Source organism: Neltuma alba, unplaced genomic scaffold (assembly GCF_004799145.2).
Source record: "Neltuma alba isolate B1F8T4 unplaced genomic scaffold, ASM479914v2 tig00006965_pilon, whole genome shotgun sequence".
NCBI lineage: Eukaryota > Viridiplantae > Streptophyta > Magnoliopsida > Fabales > Fabaceae > Neltuma > Neltuma alba.
Window position 1 is genome coordinate 4,662 of NW_021634637.1, and position 14,767 is coordinate 19,428.

General features: G+C 34.8%; 2 protein-coding genes across 2 annotated transcripts in view; one reads left to right on the forward strand and one right to left on the reverse strand.

The window, feature by feature from the left end:
• Positions 1-5,037, reverse strand: LOC114751523 (probable splicing factor 3A subunit 1). Its single transcript, XM_028940184.1, is given in 6 exon segments — positions 1-1,056; positions 1,156-1,223; positions 1,321-2,104; positions 2,107-2,176; positions 2,282-4,552; positions 4,984-5,037. Coding segments are annotated over 3 exon segments (2,439 nt in total). The 5' UTR covers positions 4,454-4,552; positions 4,984-5,037; the 3' UTR covers positions 1-1,056; positions 1,156-1,223; positions 1,321-1,907.
• The window catches only part of LOC114751524 (fanconi-associated nuclease 1 homolog), a 25,511-nt gene continuing 15,703 nt past the window's right edge, over positions 4,960-14,767 (forward strand). The window contains exons 1-4 of the mRNA XM_028940185.1: positions 4,960-5,095; positions 6,899-6,993; positions 13,433-13,597; positions 14,520-14,718. Coding sequence (XP_028796018.1) covers positions 4,960-5,095; positions 6,899-6,993; positions 13,433-13,597; positions 14,520-14,718 — 595 coding nt within the window. The remainder of the gene's footprint in view (positions 5,096-6,898; positions 6,994-13,432; positions 13,598-14,519; positions 14,719-14,767) is intronic.

Below are 14,767 nucleotides of genomic sequence, written 5' to 3' on the forward strand. Positions count from 1 at the left end.
TTTTATCACGAATAGCTCAAATGTCATTCTGATCAATCCAAAAACATTACAACCGAACCCACTATTTCACTACTTCTATCAGTAGCGTTACCAGTGGCATCACATTCCAAGAAGAAACGATATAGCGACACTGAAACAGACATGCCACAGGAAAATTGAGACTCCATGCATATAAGACGAGTGAATATTGACATGGACCCAAAACTAGCAAAGACAAAAGGTCCCATAAATTCATGCCTCTGAGATCACGCATTAAGTCAAATGTATGTCATTCCCAAAACAGCAAATGGTCACTGCAAGATTAACTGTTCATGTGAGAACTGAAAAGGTAGAAACTAAGCCCCAAATATGGTCAGACAAATAATAAATCGGTTGGAGATGACATAAAACTCAGCATCTTGGTTTCCTAGTCTATTTGTAACCTTTGCTACAAAAATATAATAAAAGCTGTCCAAAAGATGGTGCTCGGGAGCAAGAAATGCCAGAGGAACGGTAAGTCAAAAGTAGGAAATGAATGGCCAACTTTGGGATTAGAAGAGTTGTTTACCTATCAGCTCAAAATCAGTTAGTCGAACAGTTTGATTCAAATCAGTAATGATTGATCAGGCTTGATTTTCTCTATATATAATGCAACAGTCGCAGGTCAATATGCATAGAAATAATTCATTCCCTTCTATTTCTGTTTTGTATCACTTGCGTTATTCTTTATCCTTCAGCCATCAATGCAGTGGTCTTCTGCTTCCACCACAAAAGTTGGTTAATGCAAGGAGACAAAAGAATGATCACTTGAGACCCAACGGGAGAAGTAATCACATACTTACGGAGAAGTATAAAAAGACAAACAAGTGGCTCTAATGGATCATACTGACTCTCTTAAGAATTCAAGAGCTATGAATCAACCCAGTAGAAAGACAAAGTGAATCTCAATAAATATTAGCAGAACAAGATTTAAGATCTAAAATAATCAAGTCAGCTAAACCAAGTAAAGCAGAAAGTAATCTTGCTCATAATTTTTCAAAAATACCCTCCAAATGACGACACCAAACCTGCTCTATGCTGCAAAAATTAGCAGGCACAAACTGCCATCAGATAGCTCAAAAATAAAAAGAAAATACATTAATATTACAGAGTAGAGAGTAATGTAGGCCATTCTACCTTCCTCATCCCATTCACAGATAAATCAGCTAAGCGGAACAGCCTTCCCATAAGTCGATGTAAAATGTCTGTTACGAGAAAACAACATAATCAACGACAACAAACATCCCAGCCAATACATGGAATGGTTATGTGAAGCATAAATGGAAGTAAAATATGACTAACCCTATTAAGCCCAAACATAATGCACCAGCTAAAGGTGCATAAGCTCAGCACCTAAAGGATCCTCCAACCAAACCAACCAATTAACTGTGCTGGTGTAAGAGCATATCCAATATAAGAAGACCTAAACACTAGAAGAGAAGAAAAACCTAAATCACTGCTTCCCATTCAAATTTGAAACAACACTAAAAATGAGCAAGACCAAAGAAAAACAAGAATCTACATGGCCCCTCCCTGATTGCAGAAGAGTTCGAGCAGAAACAAACTAGTAAATCTGCAAGAAATCAACTGAAATCCAGAAGAAAATAATAATTAATGGTGTAAGTATTGACTTAATCATATAAAAGGAACTGCATTACTTCCCACTGCTCTCAAAAGATGAGGCCTAGGTTGCCAAATCAGCATTTCACAGTTAACATCAATCTTGCCAAACAATTATAAGATCCTGAAAGCTTGCTGATACTAGAATACACATAAAGTCACCAACATTAATAAAGCATCATAGAGTTTATGAATATTATGAGAAATCATATGCCCATAGTGAGGCAAAAGCTCCAACAACAACCTCGAACGGATGGGCAAGTATGAACTCATCTCCTCCTACCACCACGCTCTCTTAATGTGAGAGAGAGCACCTCCCCTCCTCCAACATTGTAATAAGCAAGTGACATATTATCCTTGAGAAAGCCAGGTTTTCCACTCAATTTCTGTTTGTTAGCAGGGAGTTGAATCTCCCCAGCAATTTTCTCCTTCAGACTGCCAACAGTTTCAGACAGAGATTGCATGCAATCTCCAGAACTTGTCCTCTGAGATTTCCTTCATCAATATTAGGAATTGATATACAGATACGAACTGGTCCCTGGTTGCAACAAAATAAAATCAGTAAGGATAAATGTTGAAGCTATTTTTTGTAAATTAAAAACTAATTAATCATCATCATCATAAAAAATATCGAAGTCCCTACCGGATGTTGAGCCAGAAACTGATCTTCTGGGATAAGAGCTGAATCATCAAGCTTCTGTTTCTTTGGCTCTGGTTCTTCTGGAAGCGGAGGAGGAGCTTCCTCAGGTGGCGGCGGGGGTGGCATTCCTTGAGGCAAAGGTGGTGGAGGCATCATAGGCATCCCAGGTGGAGGGATAGGAAGAGAGGCATACGGTCGAGGAATTGAAACAGGAGTGAATTGAGAACCTGGGGGTGGAGGAACAGGCATCCCCGGTCCATTGACAGAAACTGAAGGCAACGGAGGTGGTTGACTGGACATGAATGCTTGCTGCCCAGAAGTGACTGGCACTGGATGAGAAGCAGGATGAAAAGATGGCATAATGGGTACCGGAGGTCTTGGAGGAGGCACTGAAAGACCACCACTGGTTGGGGGAGGATACTGAACTGTGGGGGGTGGAACACGGGGAAGATTCAATGCAAGTCCAGGCGGTGGTGGAAGAGGACGAATTGAAGGCATACCAGGCCTAGGAGGAGGTGCGGCAGGGCCAGGAAGGTTTCTAGCTTCATTATTAGCAACATTATTTGGATCCTCACCACCCAAACTCTGTGACATGGCTTGGTTCGCAGTTCGTCCTATGCTACCAGTGTGACCATCCCATATAACCTGCTTAGGTTGCTCATCTTTCTTCTTTTCAATTTCTGCCTTGACAGCATTGGAGACCTCCTCTTCAGTAGTACCAAAGATATCAGGACGGGTCCGTGCAAGTCCAACAATGTTTCTTGAGATTTCATCATCCTGAGCCAGCATTGTCTCACGAATTTTGGCAAACATCCTTTCCTTTTGTTCTTTGAACTTGGGATCAATGAGAGAAATTCGCATATGTTCAGACATTTCATTAATTGGAATTAACTCACCAGTAATTGGGGAAACAACAAATTTTGTCGGATCTCTTTCTGCAGGAATCCTTTCCTCTGGTCTTTTCCAGTTTTTGACAATCCTCATAGGTGGCTCAGGCTCCTCTGTAACATTGACCCCACCTTTCTTACCATCATCATTATCTTCCAAACTAGCTGCCCTCATGCCCTCTTGAACAAGTTGGGCCTCTTCCTCATCCATTTCCATTTCAACTTCCTTTTCAGGTTCAACTATATCTTCTTCCATGGCTGAAACCTTGCTTCTCCTTATAACCTCCTCAAGAGTCATCGGGGGAGGCAGCTCCTTATCCTCATCATCAGCAAAATCTATTGTTTCAACCACAACAAAATCATGCCAATCTATCATCGCCATTTGAATCCTTTCCTGCTCTATTTCATCCTCAGCCTTTTGCCGAGCTTGCTCCTGTGATCGCTCCCATTCCAGCCTGTTCACACACCGTTCAAGGACAGTAGTCATGTCAGAAATGCTTTTCCTCAGCTTCTCTGTCAACCCCTTCGGAGGCATCAAAACCTTAGAATACGCGTCCGCAAGGGAAGTGAAGAATGTAAACATGCTGTGGGTTGGTTTCAAGAAATGGAATTGAGGATTATTAACCTCCCTACTAGTCAACCCTGTCAAGAATGATTTTCCATTTCGAGCCACAAATTGTGCGGTGAGCTTTATAATATCCAGCTCTTCCCCTGTAATCCCTTCAGGAAGCCGAACTGTATACTGCTCAGCTTCAGGGGGTTCAAGTACTTTCCTTACAGGCTTAAATTGAGAGGAGGGGTCAGGCTTTATTGTTGCTGTAGGTGCTGCTGCAGCATCATTACTGTCAGAGGCTGGCGCAGAGAAGGTTGATTCAGACAAAGCTGAATCTATAGGCTGCAAAGGAGATTGCTGGGTGGAAGATTGGTTTTGGGCACGAAATTCCGCTAGTCGATGTTGATAATATGCATGATAGGGATCCGATGAATTCAGGAAATTGAACTTGACATTGCCAGTGTTATTTGCAATGATCCTTTTCTCAAATTCAGGACCGTTTTTTGCAACGAACTGGGCTGTTTTATCAACAATAGTTCTAATGTCTGGAGGGGGATGTATGATTCCAATAGTTCTAGTGTGGGTAGCAATTGATGTAGAATTCGATTTGGTCTGCTCCTCGCTAGACGATTTTTCATCCTCCCTCTCCTCAGGCAATTGAGCCTCAGGGCGAGGACCTAGATTTCCATCAGAGGGAGGAGCAGGCAGAGGCAGTATCGGTAATGAACCCAACATTATGGCGACTTCAAAACAATTCCCAAGTCTTTTACCGCCTTACCTTAACGTTAAAGCAAAAGTAGGGCATAGAAGTAGGCGATAGCTATCAAAACCAACCTGCAAATTGAAGATGCAACAGGACCACCGATTAGAGTAAAATCTAAACAAAAATCAAACAAAAGAATAGCACGACGAAATCAGTGAGACCAGCAGATCAACAAACATGGAAATTATATTTAACATAAAAACACTCAGAACAGCGAGAGACACGGAGGACAGTGAATGAGAGCCACCAACGTTTACGATTTCGCCTTAACGGCGACGGAGCCAAGGTAACGACGGGCACGGAGGATTCAGAAACAAGGAAGCTGAAGAAGCTGCAGGCTATTCGAATAGTAGGGAGAGAGTGAAATGAACCGGAGGGGTGGAGAGTATAGAGATTCAGAAAGAGACTTCTTCACAACTCTCTCAAACAGAGTACCCCAACCCCTCTTCACTACACGCACACAGATTCAGACACAGAGATGGAGAACAAGTGGAAGACGCACCTGCTTGCTGTCGATGCTAACGGAGATGAAGACGAAGGACGCGTGCAATCTAATCGCGAGCTCTCCCCTGTCTCCTCAACCCAACAAGCAGAGCTCGCGAATCCTGATTTGAGTAGGGTTTGTGACTTGTGCCTTTTCTTCCTGCATAGAAATTATAACAGCCCCTATATCACCAAAAAAAAAAATCATGGTTGACATCTTTATATTAACTTAGATATAGTTTTTAATTTGTTTTCTCTTCAAATTTGACTAATATATGAGATACCACCAATCACATGTAGATTTTGATAAATTATAATTTATTTACTAGGTAGTTCTCATTCTCATTCCTATTACTTTTATTACACATATATGCTAATGATTCATTTTTATTGATATTAAATTAGACGTACATAATATAAGAATTAGCAAAAGAAATTTATTTGTGTTTATCTAACTAATTAACATTATGGTATCTATGATTTGATTAGAAGTATTTTTTATTTATTTATTTTAGATGGAATTGGTAAGACATAAATATATGTTGATTCAATAAATGCTGATTCAATATTTTATATTAGTTCATCAATACTTGAAATTGCGTTGAAGAACTATAGTTCAAGTCATTAGTGCTATTGTATGGTTCTATGTGACTTATATGTGGAATAAGAAAAAAATGTTATAATTTAAGCTCCAGAAGAGAAAGTGTACGTGAAGAAGTAATGACTCAAATAACTAATAGTGGAAATGATCGAGACATGATTAGGATGGGTCCTAAAACTTCTTTTAAAATTATGTATTACTTCCGGTCCTAATTATAAGATCCAGTTGACTAATTTGAGGAGATTAAGGAAGTAAGTTAAATTAGTTATTTGTAACAAATAAATGTTGTCATTCCTAAAATATCCTTGCTAATTAAGTGTGTTGGTTAGAACTATCATTATTAAAAGGACTATCTTGGAAAAAAATGCATAAATATGAGAGACAAAATGGATTGGGGTCTTATAATTAGGACCAAACTAAAAGTCAAACGGGGTCTTATATTAAGGACCGGAGGTAGTAGTATGTTAGAGAAAGAGGGCAACTTATGAGCCACACGATATGCAAGTGTGGAAGAACAAGTTGTTAAGACTCTTCATATATTAGTACACAAAGCAAGAAATCGTGTAATTAACTTTATTTTTCAAAAGTCTGGTGAGACAATTAGTCAACATCTCTATAAAGTACTAGACACTATTATTGAACTAGAAGAAAAAAAATTTTGTACAGGCTAATGGTTTTTTAGTGCCTTCTAAGATTTTCAATAAGGGTAAATTTTTCCCTTTTTTTAAAGATTATGTTGGTGCATTAGATGAGATACATATACATGTTAAAGTATCCACAACAGATGTCCCTCGATATCATGGTAGGAAAGAGCACCCAATACAAAATATTTTAGCAACATGCTCATTTGATCTAAAGTTTACTTATGTGCTCCTAGGGTGAGAAGACACAGCATCTGACTCAAGAATTTTAAAGAATACATTGACTAGAGAAGATAGGCTTAAAATCCCCCATGGTAACTGCTTGAATAATTTTTAAAATTAATGCAATTAATCAAGTTATTATCGCTCATTTATATTAATTATTTTCATTCATATATAGGAAAATATTACTTTTGTGGATGCTAATTTCATGTTAACAAGTGGACTTATCACTCTTTATAGAAGGGTTCAATATCATTTAAAAGAATATTCAAGAAATCCACCTCAAAATCACAAGGAATTATTCAATCTAAGGCATGCATCATTATGAAATGTAATCAAAATAGCAACCGGAGTATTGAAAAAACAATTTCAAATTTTATCTAATTAATCAAAGCCTACTCATAGGGTTAAAGCTCAAACGTTAGTAATACTTACATGTTGTATTCTTCATAATTACTTGATAACCATAGGACCTGATGAAGATCTTATTAGGGAAGTTGACGAGGAACTCACAAATCTAAATGAAAATGATGATAGTCGTGCTCCAAATAATGAAGATGTGGAGGTTACTCAAGGTGAGCTTATTAGAGAAAATATGGCTAGGAAAATGTGGATTACTTATCAAGCTCAAGCTCAAGCTCAAGCATGTTGATTAATTGACATATTTAATCGACATTCATTTTTAGTACTTATATTTATTATTGTCAGAACGATTTATATTTCTAATTTGATTGAATTTTGTTTTCAATACCTATATTTGTTATTGTCAGAACAATTTATGGTATTAATTTGATTGAGTCTGGACTTATTTCTGTTTTTTTTTTCAATTCAAATTTTATTATGTTATAATAAACAGGCCTATAGAATGCCAACAAAATCAAACAATAGCAAAGAATTGCTCAATTGGACAAAGGCTATGGATGATGCCATTATTGATGCCTTCATATATAAGTATGAACACGGTTGAAAAGTTAATGGGATATTTACCACTACAACTTATGAAAATATTGCTCAAGTGTTGAGCGCACAATTTGACAAGAAGATTGACAATGACAAAATAAAAAATCATTGGAAGACGTTAAAAAGAAACTTTTTAGAAATTTATGATATATTTAAAAATAGTCTAAGTGGTTTTACTTGGGACTCATCAACTCAATTATGGGATGCTGAACCTCAAGTCTGGAAGGCTCTTATTCAGGTATGATTTTTACATTTTATATATGGTCTCTTTTTTTTTTGGTCAAGCTTAAATTATGTTTCTTTTAAAATGTATATGTATTATTTCAGTCTAAACCGAAGGCTGCAGTGTGGCGAAATACTCCATTTTCTAATTACGATAAGATGATAATCTTATATGAAGCTGATAGAGTTGGTGGAGATGAGTCTCTAACAGCAAAGGAGAAGTGAAAATGATGCCATTCATCTCCTGTGGAAGCAAATTATGAAATTATCAATGACCTGGATCAACTTATCTCACAAAAAAAAGTACACACTAGATGGTGTTAAGATTTTAAGTGATTGTGATACTAGTAAAGAAAATCCCTTACCTTCTAAATAGCCACAAGGAGCAACTAGTGACTGTGGTAAAAGGAGAAGGAGAGAGCATGCTCAAGATAAGGAGATTGATCTCTACATAATGAAGAGCGTAGTATCTAACATGACTACAACAATTAGAAAAGGCAATGAAGCATTAGCTCGAGGTCATGATTTAATTCATGACACTTTGAACATGGGAAATGATTTATTACATGAGTCAAATGTTATAAAAAGAGAGAGTTTTATCCACTAGATTTCACCCATGTCAGGTGAAAAAATTTGGCATTTGATAAGTGAATATGGATTTAATGCTGACAAAAAAAGGTTTATAACAATCTTGTAAGTGATGTTGACAAGCAAGGTTTATAACAATCTTGTAAGTGATGTTAACAAGTTGAGATCAATTGTTTAGTGCCCACCTCCAGCATGTAAAGCAGTAATCATGGATATAGTGTTTGGATCTTCTTCATGTTCTCATTAGGAGTAGTCTTATATCATATTATTGGTATTTGAATTCTTTTTTAATGTAAATGATATATTCGCTTATGAATCTTTTTTCATGTGAATCTTTTAGTTTTACAAATATGGATATTTACTTTGATTGCAATATATACCGGTAAACAAGTTCAATCTATTTTTTTAATTTGTTTTTTAAGAAGGTCGGTTCAATTAAAAATATTATAATTCTTGTTATTTTTTAATTATTGTTCAAATAATAAGTAGTCATAAATAATTTGTATTATGGCAAGTTAAAGTTGGTGAATTGTATTACACGTATTTATATCTTGACAAAATAGAAAAGTGAGAAAATTCATTTTATAAGGTTAAAATAGTCAATTTTTGATTAGCTCCCATCCCCTCCTCTTCTAAATCAAATAGGGTATCATTAAAATTTCTTTCCTCATCTCCCCTTTATTAAAATCCCTTCCCTCCCTTCCCTTGCCATACCCTCCTTTCGGTAACTACCCTCCTCTTTTCCTTCCTCCCATTTCCTTCATTAAAATCCTTCTCCTCCTCTCCCTTCTGTTGAGCCAAACACAGCGTTAAGGTTTAGAATAGATTAAAGAGAAAATTCTAATTAAATCCAATCGACATACTTAAATTCAAATTGAGACCTACACTTTTAACAAATTTTTAATCAAGACATGGGGCCTAATCAGTGATTGCTGAACACTATTAAATGACCATAATGCCCTTGAACCCTTTTATTATTAATGTTTAGACAAAAAAATATAAGTAATTTTTTAGTGTTTAAAATTTTGTATATATAACTAAAACCTTCAAAATATTTTAAATCACAATATAAATAGTCTTTAAATAAATATTTTTTATTCTTAGGTTGTAAATATTTATTTTAACATTTCAAAACATTTTAATTATAAGAAATATTTAATATTAAATTGTAATAATTTACGCTAAATAAATAAAATAATGTAAATTATAAGAATTGAAAATAAAAAATATTTATTTAGAGGTTACTTATATTTGTAATTTAACATATTTTATTTAAATATTTTTATTGGTGTACGTTATATACACATATTTCAAACATTGTAAAATTACTTATATATTTTTGGTCTCAAAAAATAATGATAAGAGATGAGGAATCCCCTAGAAAAAGTAAAATAATCAATTTTTTTAAATAAAAGAAGAGCATTTTGGTTATTTAACAACATCCAGAAATTTCTAATTAGGTCTCATGGCCTCACTAGAAATTGAATAAAACTATAGGTCTAAATTTTAATTTTGGTATTTTGGTTGGATTTAATTGGAATTCTCTCTAGATTAAATTCATTGTTTGAAGTTTGAAAATATAGAATTAAGAAGGGAATGAAATATGATTGAAACTTTGAAAGGATACTAATCAAAATAAATGAAGCCCAAAGCCCCATCTGTCACATTACAGCGTTAAATAGAGGTTGATTTTTATATTATTAGATAGGTTGTATTTCGTCTATCATAATTTGATTTGTAATCAAGGTACTGAAAACCGGATCGGCAATTGAACCGATCAAGGCAATGGGTCAAGGGTCAGTGGGTCAGACCAGAGTCAAACCGGGGGTCAAACCGATGAGAAATAAAAAAAAAAAATTTAAATGTTCACTAAGAATTAGATATCAATTTAATATCTTGAATTACTAGTAAAATAATTACATTCTTACATTTTCTTATAATATCATACTACTAAAATCACTAAATATTCATCCCAACAAAATATCAAAATGGATATATGATAATAAAATATTTCTCCTTATAATTACTCAGTCACTAAGTCCTAATTATCAATAGCTTTTTAAAAAAAATCATCAAAAAAATTTTTTTTAAAAAGGGGAGACTGGGTTGATCCACCAAACCGGGCGGGTCACCCCGGTTCAGTCCGGGTCACCCCGGTTCACACAGTAACCCGGTTCACAGCTTAACCGGACCGGTTTCCTGGCCGGTTCACCGGTTTCCGGTCCGGTTTTCAATACAATGTTTGTAATTGATTTAGAAAGGTTTTATTATCCATGATAGCTTTTTTTTTGGCCAAAAATCCATGATAGCTTTTAAATATTAATTTATTTGCCTTCTATCATGGATAAGCTAATTAAAAAGGAATTTATCTTTTTTTTTTAATCATTATTGACACTTTGAAGTTAAGTACTTAAGTTCTATCCTTTTTCTATCATGCTTATCTTGTTGAATTAATAAATATTCTTTTTATAACTATGACGCTATTTTCAAATGATCGGTTGAATTTTTTTTCTATCTTTGTTAGCATTTAAAATTGAGTTAAAACTCTTTCTACCATGATAAGGTTTGTCAACCCTTTCGTTTTTTCCCACTATAATAGCATTGAAAATAAATAATTTGGTAAGTAACTGTGATAAGAGGATCCTCGTTACACTCCTCCACCCAAACAACTTATTGGAAATATTAATCAACCTCACCAATATTAATTTACGCTTGTGATTTTCAACCTTCAACATACCCATTTAAGTAAAACTATCAATATCAACATTCTAAACTAATCACACATCTAAACTACTACCTTCGGTCCTTAATATAAAACCCTGTTTGACTTTTATTTTGATCATAAATATAAGACCCCAATCCACTTTGTCTCTCATATTTATACAGTTTTTTCAAAGTAGCCCTTCTAACAATAATAGTTCTAGTTAATGCACTTAATTAGCAAGGATATTTTAGGAAAGACAACATCTATTTATGACAAATAACTAACTCAACTTACTCTCTTAATTTTTTCAAATTAGTCAACTGGCTCTTATAATTAAGACCGGAGGTAGTATCACGCATAAAAATAACCCAAATACCAAACTATAAATAATCACATTGTCAAATCTCAACAAATCCTTAACTACGGAAGTAAATACTGGCTTAAAATTTTATATAACTCAAAATTGTTCACTTTGAGTTAAAATATTTAATCTAATATGTATAACTCATTTAGAGCTAAAATAATTGGCTAAAAGATTAGTCATGATGAAAACTAACATGAATCCTATATTCTAACTATTCAAAAATCTAAAAAATATGAGAAGAGGAAGAGAGAAATCAGGGTTAGATAACTTCCTTTTGTACTAGGAAGTTTAAAAACACTCCCCTCATGCTGAACAAATTTGCCCTAGAAGAGCCCTAAAGTTTCCTCCATGCCTCCCTCCTATTTTCACGTCTGAGATTTGTTTTTAAAAAATCAAATTTTAATGCATTCGCTGCGACCAATGATTAGGATGTTACAGATCGTGTCGATTATGCTGAACAAATTTGCCCTAGAATTAATTAATTATAAAAAAATTTATAATTAATTCTACATGTCTTGAAAAATTATAAACTAGAACTCTTTAAAATACTTGATATGTCTATTTTGTAATGCAAAAAGAACCACTAAAAAAATATTATCATTTGATTCTCAAAAATTCCCAAATACTAAGATTGCTCGGAATTTCTAAAGACATGGCTTATAATAATCAAAATTAAACTACTAATTCTTCATGAATCCTTTTTATCCAATTCTTCTCCTAAATCAAAGCTTAAGTAGACGCTAAACCTTGGGATAAGATTAGGATGTTACAGATTGTGCCGATTATTTCATTCAAAAATCATGTTTGAATTACGTGTTTTATGTTTGTAATGTTCCGGAGAATTTGAATATTTGATGTTTGTAATTGTCAATAATGTATTTAAGTGATTCAGGCTTGTAAAGGAAAAGATTCGTTATATTTTCATGTATAATGTATATAAAAAAAGAAAATAGAAATTTTTAAAGGAGCAAAAAGGTGAGGGGTTTAGCCAACTCGTTTGGAGGCAGGTTTTTTTAGCATGCCTTATCAAGTTCACAACTCATACCTTAATTTGCATTACCAGCTTCATATTTTGCATTCTATTCCCATATGATTATAATTATGAAATTTATACCCGAATACTCCTGGCCTAGTGGTGACTGGCTAGGTCACAAGTGAGGCGAGTCTCTGCTCTTTGAGGGCGGGGGTTCAAATCCTCACTTGTTAAAAAGGGTACCGGGGAGGGCCTTATTTGTCGCCCGGTCCGAATCCAGACTAGTTGATCGCTCGGGTACAACTGCCTAAAGAGGCTGGGGCTCAGAAAAGACGCGGTTGGATACCAGATAGTTTATATAAAAAAAATAATTATGAAATTTATGAATTTTATTTATATAAATGCACGAGTGTGAAAATGGATAAAATGAAAGGAATAAGATTTCACTAGCTTCATATCAGAATTTATAAATTAAAATTTATGATTTTTGCATACAAACATCCACCCGACCTCATTTTATAAAAAAGTTCACTAGATCAAATATAGTAATAACTTCAGACAAAAAGAGTATAACCACCCTAATCAATGATCATATTAAAATTTTTTTCTTAACTAAGAGCTACAAAAATTAAAAAAAAGGATAATAATTCAAAGAGAGCAATAGCGAAAAATAATCAGATTTTTTTTCCCCGGTTTACTCATAATTTAACTCTTCCTACCGCAAAGGGAGACACTCACATCATATTCTTGTGTGGTAGAAATGGTGGTAACATGAATTATATTAAATATAGGGGCAAATAAAAAAAGAAAGAAGTAAAAGGAAAAAAAGAAAGAAATCTTCATTTTTTTTCCAGTGTTTTATTAATTTCCATTCTCAATTAAAAAAAATGGACAAAGGTGAAAGTGAAAAAGAAACGTGAAAAAAGAGTGCGAAAAACCTAAAAAGTCTACTCTAGAAAAATTGTTTACTCATTTTCCATTATCATATCTTTCTATAATTTTTTACATCAACTTTAGTTTAAACTTTAATGTAATTCTTTCATTTTATATGTTGGCAAAAAAAAAAATCTTTTAATTTTTTTTAAAAAAAGAAACCGCGAAATATTTTCGCAGTTGGCGGGACTGGACATTGAATTTTACTATTCTAGAGCCTGTGAAACGCCAATGAAACCATGAAAGAGTTGCTTGGATAGTGGAGGGAGAAAGGCGAGAGCAAACCCTCGCTGCCGGAGTTCCCCACCGTGACTGGCTACGATGCAAATGCGATGCTGACCGGCAGAGAAAGCTTGAGCCGATTGATAGGCAAACGCAGGCGCTTTCTTCCAAGTCGCCAGTCTCTCTTCTCCAATCCAGAACAGGTATTTGCACTTGCTCATGTTCTTTCACCCCTAAGTTATTCTGATTACTTTTCGATTTATTGCTTGATAACATGATGGCCCATAAGTGACATTTAGATTCTTGTCACTTGTATTCGGTGCGGGGACGCGTTAGCTATGTTCACCATGTGTTTGAAACTTTGTCCCACGGGTGAATATGGTCGTAGGAAACTGCATCTTTCAAGTCGGGAGTCTCCGCGAAACTCCTAGTATGTAAATCTTCATTGGGTACACCTAGTTAAGAAGAAGAGGGAGTGCTTAATCTGATAATGGCATCACATATTGTCGTCTTCCTAGTTTCTATAACCATTTTGGCTTCTAAAGCCATGACTCCTGCCACCCGATATGTGTTAAACTATTTCCTTCCGATTCATAAAGGGGCGTGTCAACTTGTTTTGCCTTTTTTTTTTATAAAATCTTTTCAAACATTCATTTGCATGGGACTACTGAATTTGAATTTTTTTTTTTGGTCAAAGAATTGGGATAATAGATTTTGTTGTAGTGGATGATTATTTCTGATAAACTACGATGCCAAAATCTTATAAGATATTATCGATTATGGGGGGCAAGTGAGATGGGACGAATGCCCTTCTACTTTATATTCTCTTTTCTATACATCCTACATTTCCTTTGAGAGTAGTAGATGTTTATAGCTTTTCTTATTGGAGATTGAAGTTAGAACAAGACATTAACAATTAACAACTTCCAAGGTATATAAAATAAAATAGCCAACAAATTGCTGTAGAACTTGTCAGCAAGGGGGAGAGTGAATGGCTGCGTGCTTTGTATCAATACTACAGGATTCACCAGATTATTATTTTTCAGAGCACCTTATTCGGTACAGTTACAATGGGTTGGTTTCAATTATCTTTATTTATGCAGATGCTTGTTTATTTGATTTTAGATCTCTTTGAATCTCTCCAATGACAATGATGGAGAAGTTTGCTCGGGAAAGTCTGCTGAACAACCTCAAGAAGCTAATTTGAACCAATTTAAATCTGTTGGGGAAGAGAATGAGAATAAGACCCCTCATGTTGAGATAGCTTGCCCAGTTTGTGGCTGTAAGATTGATGGGGATAACTATGAGGTCAATGCTCATCTTGGTACGTAGTCTTGTAAGTCTCTTTCTTATTTGGTTAACCAATAAAACCC